Source organism: Protopterus annectens, chromosome 1.part0, assembly GCF_019279795.1.
Source record: "Protopterus annectens isolate FY-2018-M chromosome 1.part0, PAN1.0, whole genome shotgun sequence".
In the NCBI taxonomy this organism is placed as follows: Eukaryota; Metazoa; Chordata; order Ceratodontiformes; family Protopteridae; genus Protopterus; species Protopterus annectens.
Window position 1 is genome coordinate 1,416,727,023 of NC_056725.1, and position 19,051 is coordinate 1,416,746,073.

Here is a 19,051-nt window from a genome sequence, read left to right on the forward strand (position 1 = left end):
ACCAAGCTACAATCTGAGGTCCAATCATAACTTTTCATACTGCATGGAGATTTGTGTAACTAGTAGTACATGGAACAGATAAAAATCAAAAATGTAATGTGTTGCACCAACTTTGAAAGCCAGTAAAGCCTTAGGGAAGTGAATGATGTTATGTATTCCCTAAGGGGAGCATTTTGAGTCACAATACTGGATCTAATGTAGAAGACAGCAGGCAGAAACAGGAGTTGAATTAAAATGTTTCCTGGTAGGCACTGTCAGTTTTTAGTGCCAGGTGCAATCATAGCGAGTAGTGGGCACTTAATTGTTCCAAGTGTCAAACTTGGGTTTTGTGCTACAGTAGAGATGAACCAAGTTGCAATTTAAGTGACATTTGATCGTAATCATGGCACTCCACACACTACATATGTGTTGCTACTTATTTTTACCTACCAAAAAGCTTTTCTGATAAGGCATGGCCATTTTCGGGATTGCAAACCCACTATGCTGTATAGCAACAGTAATGTCAGTACTGAACAGGAATCCAAGCAGCAGACGTATATAGAATCTACAGCCTACTGAATGCCCTAGCAGAAAAGGTAAATCTGTTAAACTACAGAGACCGGATTGTAGGGCAGCAAATGCACGACACTGTAGTAAAGTTTACTTGTACTATTCTTGTGATGCCCGTATCCTGGCCCAGCAAAGAGCCTCAATCCTCACCAATAACACCAGAGAGGGTAGAAAAGGATAACAAATACACACAGTAAAGTGCAATTTCCCTTAAGAGCACATAGAGATCAGTCAGTCTGGGGCTGGTCGCTCCCTTGCTCTCCAGGTCCCCAATAAGACTCCCCACTGGCACAGCTATAGGGTCCAGATCTCAGCCTAGTGGGCAAGCTAAAACCACTAGCACCGTCTCTGTCCAACCAGTGCTTGTGTGTCCCTGCCCAAGTAGCTGACACACACACACATGCACTTTGAGAAGAGAGTTTATACAACCAGACACTCCTGGGAAAGACTGGCACAGTTTCTCCAGCTGTGCCCCTTTTTCCCCCAGACTATATGGTAGTTCCACTTGCCACCACCCACTAATACTGATCAGCTAATCAAAGGCCCTTAAAAAGTGTGTCCAGTTATTACTGTGCAATATTATTATTCAACTGTCAAGGCTTATTAGAGTGACTTGGCACAGGATCCTTCTATACATGCAATGAACTCTTAGAGCTTAACTTAGCTCTACACAAAAACAGCCACAGTTAAAAATAATAAATAATTAAAAACACAAGAAAACACTTTCTACTACACAGTACTAGTCAAGAGTTCAGAGATCACACAGAAATACCAAAATAAACCAGTAGTACAGTTCTGACATCACAGGAAAACACAGTCTAATCTTTCTAGTTCCTAGCTATTTCTAAAAGAAAACACCAGTCTAGGATAACTTACATATATGACAACAAGCAGTGCTGTGAGTTGGATTGTCAAGACAAAAATGCTTAATGCCTCCTGATTCTCTGTTTAAATTGCTATTTTCAGTCCTGATTCCCATTACATTATTTCACACTTTCCTGATGTTGCCAGGCTAACAGATACTACATAATTGTTATCTTGCACCTGCAGGAAACTATATCAATAAAACACATTCCACGTGTAAAATTATTCTTTAAGTTAAAACAATAGGCAGGATGTTTCACTCCACACTCATCAACTCCAAATTCTAACCTCAAAGGGACAGACATGAAATCATTTTAATTTCAAAGGACATACAAGAAATGCTTGACCTGGCTTTCTTTACAGCAGAGGGCAATGTTGCTACATTGTTTTAAGTTCAACATTTCACAGCACATTCTTTCACTTAAGAAAACAAGCATGTATTTCAATATTTATATTTACAAATGACAGACTTATCTGCACAATTATATCTGGCTAGGCTGGCAGCCTTCACCTATCTCTACCAGTCTTCACAATTCCCATCAAAAAGAAACATTTTATATAGGTGACAAAATATTTTTTAGTGCAGAAAGATTGCTGCACAGCAAGAAAAGGAACAAGTTTTCCTCACAGAGCTCATTGTGTAGGTGAAGCAGAACTATGTTAACACCCGCCATGTTACCTGGGCCACACATTTTATCCCATGGAATTAACAGGTCATGCACGATACTTTCCGAATCCTTCAATAACATCTCCAAGTCAAAAAGCAAAGCCCATGACCATGGAATTCATAACCTTCAATGGCAAACATTGCGTGCCAAAAAACTGCCTAGTCTCTCAGTTATATGACAATATGCATGGGCAGCATCTTTTTCACAGATCTTAAGGGCAACTGTATCACCACCAGTACTGGTGATAAACAATTCCCTCCTTTCATCTCCTTAGGGTGTTCCATCTGGGATTTTACAGTACTAGCTAGGTTTTTATGCTTCAACAATGCACTTAAGCAAAAAATAAATAAAATATACCAAAAGGTACCATTGTAGGTACAAATGAACCCTGAAGCCCCATTAGTTTTGGTCAGAGCACCTCTTCAGAGACTATACATATGAAGCTATAAATGATCACAGTCCCTGGAAACAGCAAGGCTAATTACCTATATGCATGCAAAATCTCACTTATTTCAAAAATTAAACACAGTTCTGAAGTCAGAATTACTTTTTGCTTAAGAAATAGCCGATTGTTTTTTCCTTGTGGTATTTGCAGCCTGCGGTTCTAACCGCTCCGTTCGCCCTCGCTTGGGCTCGCTCTGTTCCTCTACCCTACTCCCATTCCCACATACCCTTGAAACTACACTTACAGTCAAAGACAACACCCACCTCCCTCCACAAACCAATCAACCTATCACACTACACCTTATTATCCTCACATTATATACTGTACCACACCCCTAGTATTGCATTCATCTCCCATTATCAAATAGAACACAGCTTTACACACCCTACTCTTTCTTAACCAAATACAATGCTCTACATAGCACACATCTACTCACAAAACAAGTTAACTTATTCCTTTACAATGTTAGCTCTAATCACCCTTTCAATCCTTACCCCCTATCATACACAAATTCAGCACAGCACCTCACCATCATGGCAAACAGAAGCAACAGGCTATCCTGTAAAACTTATGAATTTCCCCATAGAACCACATGACCTAATCTCTTCCCACAACTTCTCTTTCCCACACAATCAGCAGTTAGCAAAACACAACTCCCATTCCTCTCAAAGACATGCTAAACTAATTTGCATGCTTACTAAACTCTACCTACACCTACTTAAAACACACTCATGCAGTGGAGACATACACTCCAATCCAGGACCCAAGATAGTAACCAACCCAAACTTAGATCAGCTAAATTCCCTATACCACAGACCAAACTCCTCTCCCTAAACCTGAACACAAGAAGTATATCAATTAAATTTCAGGACCTATACGCCCTAATAGCAAAATGATATCTGGTTTATATAGGGCTAACAAAAACATGGCTAAAACCAGACCACCACAATAATGAGATTACAGCTCCAGGCTACAGTATTATATGCACAGATAGAGTGGGGGGAAAAGGGGTGGGGTTGGCAATATTATTCCTAAATCACCTCAACAAAACTATACGACAGTAAGACCCCTGAACGCAATAATGCAGAACTAATCCTCAATAAATTAGAACTAAACCCCCAACAAACATTAATATTGTAGGTGGTTATATCCAACCAGGTAATAACATTTCTACAATGGAAAACCTACTAGACTGGCTCTCAAACTCTCTTCCACAAGAAACTATACTTTTAGGAGACTTCAATATTGACTGGGCTAAACTGCTCCAGCCACAATCCCTCTACTCATATTAACCTCCAAGGGTTTTACCAAACTTATCTCATCCCCTACTAGAACTGATAAATCATCCCACCGTAACTCCATTCTTGATTGGATTCTTGTATCAAACCCCTCTCTCGCATACAAATCTCGTCTACCTCACAGTTTAAGTAACCATCAACCAAGCTAATATAAATTCAACACAGCCCTAAAATGTTGTAACTGGAATCCCCTGAAGGAACTCTCTCTCGATGAAGCTGTGCATCACTTTAACACAACCTTTTTACAAATCCTAAATCATCATGCACCTACCAGAACCATTAGAATAAAAACAAAGTATGACCCATGGCTAACAAAAGAAATAAAAACTATAACGAAAGAACTAGGATACTATTCCACAAAAATAAAAGCATTACCATGAGACAAAACAAATTAGAACTTCATAACAAAGCCAAAAAATAAAGTAAACTTGACAAAATTAACTACAAAAAAATGCAAGAAAAATATGTAAATAACCCTTAAATTCTGGGCCACAATAAATAACATACTTCAACCATGTAAATCCACAACATCAACATCTGTAACAGTAAATCACCTTGAAAACATTCACACACAATTCAATAAGTTCTTCACCAAAGCCATTTGAACTCTTGCCAATGCCCAAAACAATGCTTGTAATCCCATACCAACAACTACCCAAACTTACCTCAACTAAACAATTCATCCAACTTTTCCCTGCACACTGTATCCACCAAACTTATTGCTAAACTCTTTCATAAACTTAAACAAACCACTATGGCTGCTGCTAACTTACCAGCAGATTTTCTTCAGATAGCTGCTGATGTTATAGCCTACCCAGTTGCTACTCTCATCAATAGGTCTCCATCAGAGTCTATTGTACCAACCTTATGGAAAAAATCACATATTATACCACTACATAAAGGAGATAACTCATTAGAACTCACCAACTACCGACCAACTGCTATTCTGTCACTCTTATAAAAAAAATATTAGAAAGTTATCTGCAACTAATGCAATACCTTCAAAATAACCTGCTATCTAAAGCATAGCTTGGTTTCAGACCCAGCCACAATGGTACCACCACAGCACTGCTATTTTTCACTAACACAGTGAACCACTTCAGAAACAAGGGCCTTTTCATATCTTCCACCTTTTTAGACCTTTCAAAAGCATTTGATATGGTTAGCCACAACATGCTTCTCAAATCCCTATCGACCCTGAACATGACCCACTTCTCTATCTCATGGTTCAACAACTACTTAAGCCGCCAACAAGCTGTTTTATGGCAAGACAAATTGTCCCCTCTACTACCAGTATCCTTAGGTGTCCCTCAAGGCTCCATCCTTGGCCCTCTGTTATTCTCTCTGTTTACCAATCAGTTCTCTTCCTCCACACTCACTACATCAGTAGTACAAATATGCTGGTAACACCACCCATATGTGCGGCTCCCACCTTAGCAGAACTACATACCATAACCCAAAATAACTTTACCTTAGATGAAACATGGTACACTAACACCAAACATTCTTAATCAAAAAAAAAAAAAAAACCTTATTCTCTTCAGCCTAGGTAAGCCACCCCCTTACAAACAATTTTTGTATAACTTCCAAAGATAACATCCAAATCAATCCATCAACACACGCCAAACTGCTAGGTGTAGAAATTGACAGCAACCTGAGATTTGACATCCACACAGCTCAAACCATCAAAAAAGTAAACAAAAAGCTTGGGCTCCACTACAGGAACAAACAAACAGTTTATCACTAGACATACCAAAGCCACAAAAGCTAGGACACATCCCTTATCCACCCCTCCTCTATGCCTTCCCTATCCTGACTAACCTCTGCCAGTCCGATTTAAACAAAATGGAATCTTGCTATGACAAGATTACCAAGTTCACTACAGAAGCCTCATAAAGGTCCCTTCACGGTCTATCCCTTAAACAGCTTAACTGGCTTCAGTTCCCTCAACTGCTGCTACTCAATCAATTATCAGTAGCACACAAGTTATACTACCTTTCTGGAAAAAATCCTACACTCCAGGATCAAATTCAACCCTATACCACTGCTAGATCCCCAAGATCAACTAGCCAGAACCTCCTAAATGTCAACAAATATAAGAATGAGGCTGGTAAATGTCTCTTTGGTTGCACTATTGCAAGAATCTAGAACACTCCACCTAGAATATAACTTCCATTTCCTCTATTACACAATTTAAAAGGCTCCTGAAAGACAACTATAGCAACAACTGGCTCTGCGCCTGCGACTCCCCAAGTTAATACATATATATGCATTGTAGTGTTTTGCTCTGTTATTTCAACTCCCTTGTAAGACTGTCATGCAGATTATACCCAAAGAATGTTACTACTCCAGATATATTTTGTATAGATCAATGACCACTTAGCTTGTATGTTTTATCCTGATAAATACATGTACCTACTGACAAAGCATGTCTTGCCCCAAACTATACATTAGTTCTCAACAATGATTCATTTTCTATGAATCTATTCTGTTTTTATGACCTTATTATTGTTACCTTCTGTGTTTTTAACTACTACTTGGATTATGCTTTTATGTAAATTATGAATCGGAGCTTTTCTCCACTGTGTCTATGTTAATTATCTTTGGAGCTTTTCTCCCCACGCCTCAGCTGAAAATGGACCTGTGTCCAGTAGAACTATCCCAGTAAACAAATGTAAAATAAATAAAATAAAGTCAACTATCAAACTCACTAGACTCACAACTAATTCATTCTTACCCCTACATCTGACAGGCTGTAATTGCATTTGACATACAATTACAGAGTACAGATACAAAGGTCAATATACTATTTCTCTGTAAAAACTGATGACATTCATTCACCTTGCGAACAAAACATCATTGGTCTTAAAAATGTCAAATCAGAACATCGTAAAAGTCAACACATACAAGTTTCAGTCTACTGGTAACCTCACATCACTCCAAGTAGAATACTGCAGAATTGCTACTCTCGCAGTTATTCCCACAAACTGTAACATTTTTACGTACAGTACTAAAGACCTACTTCAGGGATTAAAGGAAAATTCCACCTTCTCATACACTTACCCTACCCTTATGTTGCTTTTGTGTCGACAGTATAGTTTCAGTATTATCCAAGTACCAGAAACTTGCGTCTCTTGCCTTGGAGTCAAAAAAAGGAAAAGACTACCCACTTTTTTAAGCCAACTTCTTTATAGAGGAATTTGCCTCTAACTGCACCAGCACAAACACAGAGACGTATGCAGTTTACCGTGTCAGGTACTGCTGAAATTCTAAGACAGGCAACATGTCCTTCTGATGTCAGCGGCTGCTATAAAAATACAGAAGGCTGTGAAACTGCATTCCATTGTCTCTATTTGCAGAGAAACAGCATTAGTGCACCCATCTAATGGGGTCTCTCTTTCTGGAGAGCAGTCCTAATCAGTCTGGTGGGGGGGGGGGGGTGAAACATGTTAAATATGTGTTGATACTTTACAAGAAAAAAAAAATCCAACTTTTCTCTAAATGTTACAGAAATCGTTGATACTATATTTAACTCAGTTTAATATATAAAACAACCAACATTACATGTCACAGTCTTTTTCTCAATAATAAAATGAACATATTTTTCATTTGGGGATGGCATGGGTTGACCTGTATAATCAAGTTTCAGTAAGATCATTCCACTTTGGGCATCTAAAAAAGTCACCCTAATAGTCGACAACATATTTTGTACAGTGATCTAGTGATATTGCCTATAACTGTAGCAATTTTATAAAAAGAGTTAGAGTTAAACCTCTACACAGAACTACTTATATCATGCTCAACGATTATGGCTTTAATGAATTGGCTGGTATACTGCAATATAAACATCAATGGATAGCAATACATCAGAAATGGGAAATGTAAAGGATAAAAAGACATTGCCCAAGTTTAAAAACACAAATCTAAACACAATTTCAAGTACAGAGAATACAAAAACAGGTTTGTAAAATACTGCACACCAGCACAGTTCAACATCCTGGAGAGAAAAAAAAATACTACATGCGCAAGATATGTATGTACATACATGCATGCATATATTGATATACATATAAACACACACACACATCCTTTGAAGTGGTACTAACTCTTGGATCACTGTGCTAGTGACACCCCAGGAATAGTTTGGGGGAGGGTACGTCAGTACTTACCACACAGAACTACAAAATGGCAATCCTTGCAAAAGCCACAAAGGAATGAAAGCTGAACAAGTCAAAATTGTACCCGACAAAAAACACAAATATACTGTGGTTATAGAAGTTACAAATGAGACGATTTTGATTGACACATAAAAAGGCTGGGCTGTGTGCCATTTTTGGACTGTAAGATGATATAATAAGCAAGACTAATTTACAAAATTATTCACATTATTAAAGTTAAAATAAGTTGAATTTAGAATCAAATATACTGTAATACCCACAGGATTGAAGTAGTTAGAATTATAAATAAGCTTGCAGCAATGCTGGATATTTCTTTGAAGTTCTCCTTAATGTTGGGATCATTTGTTCTGCTATATAGGTTTAAGAGTTTCTACTTTCTATTACACACTCTATTAATACTTGGGGATCACCACACTGACTTGCTTTTTGACTCCCCATTTGCTTGGATCTAGTTGGGATTGCCAATTTAATAAATTTGTCCAGGTGGGCGTAGACCTTTTCTATAAAACCCTTTGCAGTATCAACATTATGGGTAATACAGTTATGCTCAAATTTGCAGACTTTTTTTAAACTGTAGATATGACCATTTGAAGCCTTCAATTCTGCAAAATCTGTTTTTCAAGGTTTAGGGATTCTGATGGATATGTATCCAAGTATATTTAAATTCTCTAAGAACAGATTGTGTGCTTGAGTATTGTCACTAGACAAGTTAATATTTTGCACAGCCTTATGTAGAGTACAAAACTGCCCCAATTAACATTTTGCCTGCTTGGCCAAAATTTTCTTCTCGCCTCTTCCTTTAAAACAGTCTTCATGAAATTTGTATCCGTTGTGTTGATGCTTCTGAAAATTAAAGACATTTACCCTCAGTGATACAAACTGTGGCCACAGTGGTGCAGCGGTTAGCGTTGTCGCCTCAAAGCAAGAGGTTCTCCTGTTAGATTCTCGACTAGAGCGCCTTCTGTGTGGAGTCTGCATGTCCTCCCCGCGGTCTAGTGATGTTTAAAGACATGCAGGTAGGTGCGTGAATGATGTGCCAACTCTGAAGGTTGGGCTTCAGGCTGGCAACTCAGCACCGTAAAAATCCACTGCCAATCATTAGCAGAGAGGAGTACTGTTGTGGCGAACCCTAACTGGGAAAAGCAGAAAGAAGACCCTCAGTGATACAAACTCAGGAAAAATGGGAAATATGTCCTTAAACTGATACATGTGCTGCACAGGTACAGAAATGGGCCCATTAACTTCAATGGAATATCCTTAAGGTGATGTCACAGACGGAAACATTACATTTATTTGGGAAAGCACAAAGAAACAAAAAAGAACTAGGGCAAGCTACAGCTCATTCTGAGCACGTCTCACCAGATGCCGAAATAAACTATTAAAGCATGGTAATACAATTAAAAGGCGGCCATATTACAACAGTTATTCCTACATAGAAAAATGCACTCAAGATCAGTTATCTGCATCACTGTCAAAATACTTAACTGGATTCAAAGTAATATTGCACAAAGTAATTCTAAACCATGAAAGAAACAATATTTAAAAAAAAACTGCAAAACTGCATAAAGTAATACTTATTTTCTTCTGTCTTAAAATAATTCAATACATTTCTGACCAAACGGCAATGAGAGCTAGAAATGACTTGAGATGCAGTTACTTTGCACATCTACTAAAATACATCAGTCAAGGAAAACATGACCTATACCAAACTAAAACCAAAATAAAGCATAGGCAAACCACATATGATCTACCAAGTCAGAGGACTGGTTCTTGTTAATACTTCTATGAACAACACACCTGACTAACATATAGCATAACATTACTTAATGCCATTATCACAACTAATTTGGGAATCCCTCAAGTGCTACATTTGGTCTTTTATTTAACTGAAAGAAAACTTTTCACATCTGCTACATCCTTCTCTTGCAAATGAATGTGGACTACAATTATTTTTAATGTAAACAGCAAGCACAATATTATACAAATATAAAAATGTGCAGCTTATGAAACTATCAACACAAAGATGATCTTTAAAAAAGGGAGACAAAAACCTACTATAAAAATACAAAAAATCATTAGTGTCAGCTTGAAAAGCATGCAAATTTATACAGTAAATAAATTATACACCCTCCTATGACTGTCCACCACATAATGACTGGTTACAAATTAAAAAAAAAAAAATAGTATGGGAAGAAAACTTCACACTGACAATACAAATGGTATTCTGGAGTGCCACAATGTTCAACTAGAAATCAGTTCTCTTTCATATAGATTTTTTTTAATTTATACCAACTTCCAATTCTCTTTCATATAGATTTTTTTAATTTATACCAACTTCCAAAACAAATGCATACCAAAATGTTTCAATACTCCAGAACTTACTGTATCCAAATAAAACAACTGAAAAGTAAACATTACAGTTGTGATTTGATTTAGTAATGTTAGAGCAAATTAGAGAGAGAGTGACAACCATCAGATTTTTTTTCTAAAAACAGTTAACCACAAACTCAAAGTCAAACATTAAACTTCTCACATTTTCAAACCATTTACAGACTTAATGAGCAGTAGAAATTCCACATAAAACTAAGAGTACTGCAGTATTTACCCAATGCTGAAAAAGTTATGAGCCAACTATCTCAAGTAGCCCTAACAAATAACAGAGGCCAATCTAAATTTGAGCGTATGCACTAAAAATCCATCAGCCTGTTACATAAGTACACGAATAATATGCACTTAAGAAAAAGTCAGACTTCGCAATCCCATCTTAATCTGGGGAAAGGTTAGTTCTGTCGACATTACATACACAATGCCAACAAACGTACACTGACAACAATGAAACTTAGAGGAGTCAAAGTTGTATTATTGTTTTATACTTCAGCCCCTGTTGAGGAATCATTTCTGCTACCCTGCCTCAAGTCTTGAAATACTTACCTAAATTACTTTACATAAAAGATGTACCTACATTTTAAGCTACTTTTTTTTCATAACTCCATTTGAGATGGATACTGCAATAACTTCGGTGTAAATTTTAACAGCTATAACAAGGATGATTCCTACTAAACAATGAAACCCTTAAAAATTATCTATAAATTGGATGTGAATATCAGTAATAACATTCACAATGTAGATGACAACACACAAAAATTCAAGCAAAATGAAATAGAGATTGCACACATTTATGTACAATATCAACAATTAAACAGCAGGACCATATGTTTGGTATTCCTATCACCAAACAACTGGCTTAAATGCATATATCTATAGCTAATGGCAGCTCCTTAATGGCTGACTTGCAGCACAAGGGGATAAGGATTACACTGACAGGTACTTATATTCCATTTAAAATTACTACTACGTAGCTTAAGAGAATTTGGGGGGAAAAAATATTTCAGCAAGGAATATTTTTACGGAGGGGACTGAAACTTGGGTTGCAATAGTGAGCCATCTCTGGGAAACCTACAAAGCAAGCTATAACAAAGGATACATTTCTAAAGGAACATAAAATAATATTTTGTATGGTAGATGTGAATTCAGTAGGAGGAACTTAGAATTTACATATTTTTCTTCACATACAATAACTGGGTTAGATTGGATAGAAATTGTATTTCACAAAAAAAATTGCATTTACTTGTAAGCTTTGACATGCCTCCAATAACTTTCTAACCTTACACCATTAAAAACAAAACATTTGAAGTAATAAAGTAAAGCAGACACTGGCATTTTCCTACCTACCCATTTAAAAGTGACAAATTTAAGAAGTGTAGAGTGGAAATTATTTGAGAGTTATTAGGGAGGGTAAACAAATATTTGGAGATAATGTTAGTGGTATAACATGCAATGGGATTTAAAAATGGGGTAAAGAGAGACAAAGGAAAGTACCACCAAATTATTTAGAGGCGTTGACGGAGGTAGAAGCATTGTAGAATAAAGGAAGTATCACAGAACAGGAAGAGAAGCAACTGCATAGTGACAAAGGGAAAATGAGCTCAAATGTCTAAATTGAAGTCTAATAAAAGCACAAGGTAATTATGGAATTATATCTGAACTTTACAAGCTGTTATCTAAAGAAGCTGTACACATTACACAAGGTTTTTTTCTGTAATTAAGGACTTAGCTAAAGTTCCTCCTCCTTGGAAATATACCCCCATCTCTCCAGTTTTAAAAATGACAAGGATCCTACTCAATGCTCTTCATACAGACCCATTTCACTTCTAAGTATAGATAGCATATTCTTGGCAATTCATGCTGACTATGGTTGATGAAGACTACTTTAAATAGAAACACCTATGATGAAATAATTACAATAATAGACTATGCAAACACAATTGAGAACTTAACATTAAATTAAGTCTTGACATAAATAGTGCTTTTGATTTGGTGAACTGGAAATATCTTTTGCTTGTTCTAGAAAAATACAAGTTTTCTTCCAATGTTGCACCTCTTACTAATCTTCACTATACAGACTGCTTTGCATATGTCAAAATAGGTACTTTCACATCTGATTCTATACAAATATTAAAAGGAACTAAACAAGAATGTCCTCTTTCACCTCTGCCTTTTACCCTTCAAACACAGATATAAAAGGTATTAGAAGCAAAGTCCTAAAATGACATAAAGTGATAAATCTGTATCTGTAACTTTTTAAACAATGGAACCATTTCAAAGAAATATGGTTCAACATTTAACTACAAAAGCTTTTACCGATAAACAAAGACGAAAATCCAAATAAGCTCCTTAAATATATTGTTAAAAAGAAAATGAATTACTCTTTACAATGGAAGAAAGACCATCATCAAAATGATTATCTTCCCAAAAAATCCTACACATTATTCAAATCATTAGCATTACATCCTATGAAAACCTGTAGTAAAGATTTTAACACTTTACTTTTTCTTTGATTCCCTAACAAACCAAGAATTGTGTTAAATCATCATATAAATCATATATTATATTGACATTAATGGACATGCTGCACCTCAGAAAATCCAAATCCCATCGAGCTATGCGCTCGAGAGACTTGAACCTCAGCACTGAAATAAATAAGACATGCTGGAGGGACAGATTCATAACCCAGAGGCTCCCTTCACTCTGGAATAAAATCCCAGTCCAGGTTAGGCAGAGTCCCTCATTGACTCTCTTCAAGAGGAATCTTGATGAGTGGATGGGAGATCGTAGGTTTACCCCGGGTATCACTTGTGTGTCACTGTTAGACAGAGGCACAGTATACTAACCTCGAAAAAGGGCATAGCAAAATAAATTTAAAATGGGTGGCGAAAGCCAAACACATTCTGGCTAGGCTTATAAATGCCCTAGGGCAGATAGCCTAGTATGAACCTATAAAAGAAAGACTAGGAAGTAGGGGGTACACGACTATCAGACAGAGAATTATATTCACTATCATCAGTTATGAAAACAATGTGTCTTTGGATCAACACTTACACAGCTAGATGGAAAGAATTTTTAGGAAACCTTTTTATGTATTTTAACTTTAATATATACGCTAATTACCTTACATTAAATAGCATACACAGCTAAATGGAAAGAATTTTTAGGAAACCTTTTTATGTATTTTAACTATAATATATACGCTAATTACCTTACATTAAATAGCAGTTTAATTTGGTTAAAGAATTACATTATAGAGAAAAGTCACCAAACAAGTGATTCTTACTTCATTTTGACTATATTAAATACTTTTCGAAGTTTTACACACACAGAAATCTGTGCTATAAGGCATGGATTTTCCTGGTTTCCTACAGCATATGCTCAAAGTAACGTCCCTACCTCAAATTTAGAAAGAATGGTTGCCTTTAAAGAGAAGAATCTGTTGTACTGGTTTCTATTAATGAAAGAAAAAGCTGCACCCAGTACATTACATTAGGAATAAATATGATACGGACAAAGATAGATGTTAGAGAACAACACTGGAGACCAAATATAGAAGTGGAAATTAAGTCAATGCAACCAATGTTAAGGGATCATGTCCCAAAATTGACGGAATACATCATATTTTTATTGCAACAAAATTCCTTGGGATGTGGTCTCTTGTCCAAACTGTATAAAGTGGAAAAGAGGGAAACTAAAATGCATAAGGACACATATTGGAACCATTTTAACCAAATCAATAATAGACCACCAAATGAAGACAAAATTATTTCTGTCATCTAAACATACTATTTCATCTCTAAGATGGCATTTGTTTATATGAAAGTTCTTACGTATGTGGTCCTTCACCCCTCATATAAGTGAATTGATGTGCATGAAAAAACAACGTAAAAACGAACTTAAAGCAGATTGGCAACTAATTGCACTGTCTTGATTCTTTTTTTGGATTATTTTTTTTTTTTAAACAGGCATTTTTTGGAGGTACATTTCTTTTATCCATATCATTAATTCTGTTAATACCCCTATTCCCACTTGTGTTAAAAGAATGAAGTATAACCTATAGTGGACCGTACTGACCATCGCCAGAAAAGTGATCACAAAAAAATAAAAAATTGGGAAAAAATAAATTTACTCTCTTATTTAAAGAATTTACAAGTTTTGCAACTGAAATAACTCATCCAGAAATCATTACAATCAGATCGGGAATTAACAGAATTACCTCTTGCCTCAACGTATGAACAAAATTTAAAGAACTGCTTGACAAGCAAAAATAAAAAAAAAAAACATTCTGGAATTGAAAACTGCAACAGAAATTACTAGAAGGTGGATGGACAATCCTAAAAATACTTTTCTTTCTTTATTTATAAAATTAGATTTTTTCCCCTTACTTTTAATATGCATGTACATTTTGGATTACAAATTTTGTAGTTTTATGAAGTTTTATGAAAATTTAATATAAACATAAGAAAGGGAAAATAAGAAAGTATAAGTTAGGAAATGTTGCTGGCAACTACTTTGATAACACCAAAGCCAAAAAAAAAAAAAAAAAAACTTTTAATACTACTTACGCAACAGGGAGAAGGAATCGTAATCACCAAACATAGGAGCCTATAACAAGAAAAACGACCAGAGATCCAATGGACATATATACTAAAGAGATATTTGCAAATTTAAAAGTAACGTGGAGGAAAAAAGCACAAATGGAAATGTATGTGAAAGACTTAGTTATGCCAAAATTACAGCAAAATAAATCCAAATAATTAAAAACTAAGATAGGAAAAGATAAAATAAAAATGGTGTTTGGAGAAAAAAAAAAAAAAAAATCAGACAAGGAAATCACCAGGAATAGACGTGGAAGTCGGGAAACTGGAAGAGAAGAAAAATCAGTTGGCTGCATGCAAAGACCCTTCAAACCTAAATGTTTACATCTACACTAGCTATGGGAATGGCACAGGTGTTGGGAGTTTTGATGGAGGCGGCAAACATTTAACAACATTAGCAGTAGGGAAACAAAATGCAAGACACCACTATCACTGGTGGATCTTGATGCAGAGAAAGCATTTGAATCTGCCAATGGAAGCATTTGCATTCTCCAACATAACAACAATAATATGTTTAAATAGGATATATAAATGATTAGTGGCAAAAGGTAGGATGTCTCCTTACCAATAAGCTGTGTATGAACAGAAGAACCAGGCATTAGTATCCTCTCTCCTTTTATCTGCTTTATATTTAGAATAACTGGCAAAGAAAATATGGGATTCATAAAGTAGTATGGTACTTGAGAAAAGTTAGACTTGTCTGCAGACTGTTATTTTGTAGTGGATATATCCAGAAAGGTCCATTGTCTGCAGACTGTTATTTTGTAGTGGATATATCCAGAAAGGTCCACTCTGTTGTTGGTGAACATGGACACACTTTTAGGTCTTTTGTGCATATACAATTAAAAGAGAAACAAAAAAGTTATAGCAGTAAACTACATACCCATGCACGAATTGCTTAGACATAGCAAGGCCTTACTAAGTTTAATGATAATGAATGCCAAAAAAAGCGATTACTAGAAAACAGAAATCAAAATCAAAACCAACTATAACCCAATAAAAAGAGAAGTGCACAGTACATGGAAGTAGATATTCCATAGGAACAGTACCTGATAAATAATGTCCAGGAGGAGGAGTAAAAGTTTAAAAGGAAAAAAGGCCGAGTGAATGATAAATTGTGAAAAAGGAAACATTTAACGCATAAAACAATTTTACTAAAATTTTCTTTCATATTAATGCATGTATATCTATCCCATTGTTTTAGTTGTGCTTTAATGAAGAAAAAATACTATTTACGTTTAAAATCACCACCTATTAACCGATTTCCCCACACGGGAATTTACAGAACTGGCTATTCTGATGTTCCGAAGACAGGCTAGCATTACCATAATGGTTTTCTGTGCTCCTCTGTTTCCTTAGCTGTAATCATACTAGCCAAAGTACTAAGAATTCAACTTTCTTATGCACACAAATGTGGGCCACCACACTAGTACAAACTTGCTTTTCTCCAAGACTGACAGTATCCAATATAGAGAAAATTCCATGATACACTAGTTCCACTTATCTGTGAGCCTGTCAGTCATTCAAAAAGTCAGCACTTTCCTGCTACAGTTTTAATAATGTGAACTTGTTGCAGATAAAGCTCACAAGCACACAACACCAAAAGTTGTCAGAGGACTAATGAAGGCAAGAGACACTCATCTGATATCATTAACAAAAATGAAGTGAAAATGTGCCAAGTTAGTACAAAGATATCTTACAGAATAGTTAATTATCTTCCTTTCTCCCAAAACTAGCAAAAAGCCATATAAAGCATCACCTGACCAAAGAAAAGAAACTAAGACGATTAATATGCATTATAAGCTTAATAAAAGTAACTAAAATGAACCAGCATAAACACGCTCAAGATGTAAACAAAAAAGGAGACACAAATATATTAAAATTTACTCAGGAACCACCATCTGCTGTAGGTCCAAACAGATATCTATGCATCCTGCACTTGCTGCAGTTTGTATTATAGAAAACTAAGTAACAGCATGCAAGATTTCCTTATAAATACAAATATTATTACTTTTATTACTCATTATGTGAGACACCTTTATGTGCACAAATTCCTTCCGTTTACAAGATAAAATAATAAGTAAAAAAGGTCACACAGGAAAACCAAGTGGTTAAAAAAACACAAAAAGAAAAATCTAGCAAAGATGTCAGAGATCACAACTTGTACTACACAAAGCCCACTAACAGCAAGTGCACAGTTTGAATACTTTCTTCTGGCATACAGCGTGTTAATGACTGCGAACACATTATCCCGAGCAAATTTAATAAATTAAATAAAAGACTGACGCGGAAAAGTGACATTTACTTATAAAACCACCCCTGATGTCAACAATCCCGGTTCAGGAATGACCACATAGTATTAATAAAGCCCGTCAAGAGAGGGCGAAGAGATAACACAAGTGAAGGTCTGCTGGCTCTGGAGAAATTGGAAAACTCAGCCACGCCATCTTCACTTCAGTTTAAAAGTAAGTACCAATATTATTTAAGCTATAATATGCTCATACTTAATGCACCAGGTGCAGCCGTGTAAGCAATAAACTCGGGGTGTTCCGAAACCAGTTCTCAACACCCTCTGTACACAGAGCGTAAATCTAACTACCACGTTAACAAAATAATTTTAACTAACCACTTAACGTTCTGCAAGCAATACGACTTCGTCCAACACTATACATGCCTTATCGTTTTAGGTGCAATCCTTTATCAAACAATTAAGTGGTGCTGATGGAACGTGCATAAACAAGACATATGAAGCAAAATCATATTTAACAACAACTAATTTCACATTATTAGTAATCTATCTGCACTAAAACGGAATCACAAACGTATACATATAATGTTCTCAGTGTGTAAGCAGACAGCAGTGATTTAGGATGGAAACTATAGGTCGTGACCTAACACGGGAGGGGTCTGAAAACGTGCATAATAACCACCCGCCAACTCATCGATCGAGACTTTTGCAAAACGGCGTCATCCGATGCATTAAACAAAAACAAAAAAAAACGGACTCTGCAAAAGCAAATTGAACCAATTTCCCTGAAACATGAGCTTAAAAATGCAGAATGTTGCATAAAACAGGCATACAAACACACTATCCCCACACAATTGCAGCTCTCCATCCAAGACACATCCCTTCCATCAGTGCTAGGGGGTGTAACCAGAATAGTTTAGGCCACCACAAAACAAAACATTGCATTTTCTTAAATGATGCAAAGAGTCACATTCAAAAGCCAAATAAAAAACACGTAAAAAGACACGGCTCTAGCTACAGTTGCAGCAAAACAGAGCAAACATTGGGGGATGGGGTACCTTCTCCCAAGAACAATAACATCCAATGATGGCTCGCGTGCAACTGCAAAACTGAGGAACAATTCATCCCAGAAAAAAACAAACAAAAGTACACTACACGGGAAAACAAGCTCTAGGATCGAGTTCTAGGACCAGAATTCTTTACAGAAGTATATATTTACAATTGGTCATCTTTTATCTTTCGCAGACCAACACAAAGAAATGAGCGCCTCCTCCCTCTCACTCAGCCAGCCCCCCACTCCAACCAGTTGTGGTTTGATTATTAATGATTGTAGCTTTTGCCTTGCTTCATTAGAGACTGTACCTGGCAAAATTGCTGACAATACTCTGCAGCGGACTGCACACTCTTCCCACTTTCCCGAAGCTTGCGGTCCAACTCCTGTAACCGCTGGCGCAGTAACATGAGCTCCGCAGCAACACTACTTCTACCGATACTCCGGTTGTCCTGTTCTACCTCTTCGTCCGCCATCTTCACACCCCTTTCGGACGCGTACGCAGCGCCCTCACGTGACCGCGTTCTGCCAGGTCAGAACTGTCACGTGCCAGGAAAGCATTCCGCGACTTGCCGTCACGTGACATATGCTATAAATTTCTTCCCGGAGCGTCCATTTTAGAGTAGAAGGTTTGGAAGGGTGTGTTTCGGTTTTGTAATTGATACTGATATTGTTAAGTGCCATTTTAAACGATTATTTTGTTTTATATGAATAGTAGCCTGCAAGAGTAACATAGTAATTTAGAAATCGGATATTTTTGGATG

The 19,051-nt window shown here is 36.4% G+C and overlaps 1 protein-coding gene across 1 annotated transcript in view; it reads right to left on the minus strand.

Moving 5' to 3' along the window:
* The window catches only part of ZNF292 (zinc finger protein 292), a 1,171,601-nt gene extending 1,152,806 nt beyond the window's left edge, over positions 1–18,795 (minus strand). The window contains exon 1 of the mRNA XM_044067433.1: positions 18,599–18,795. Within this exon, the coding sequence (XP_043923368.1) occupies positions 18,599–18,763 (165 nt within the window). The 5' untranslated portion in view covers positions 18,764–18,795. The remainder of the gene's footprint in view (positions 1–18,598) is intronic.
* Positions 18,796–19,051: the final 256 nt, after the last annotated feature.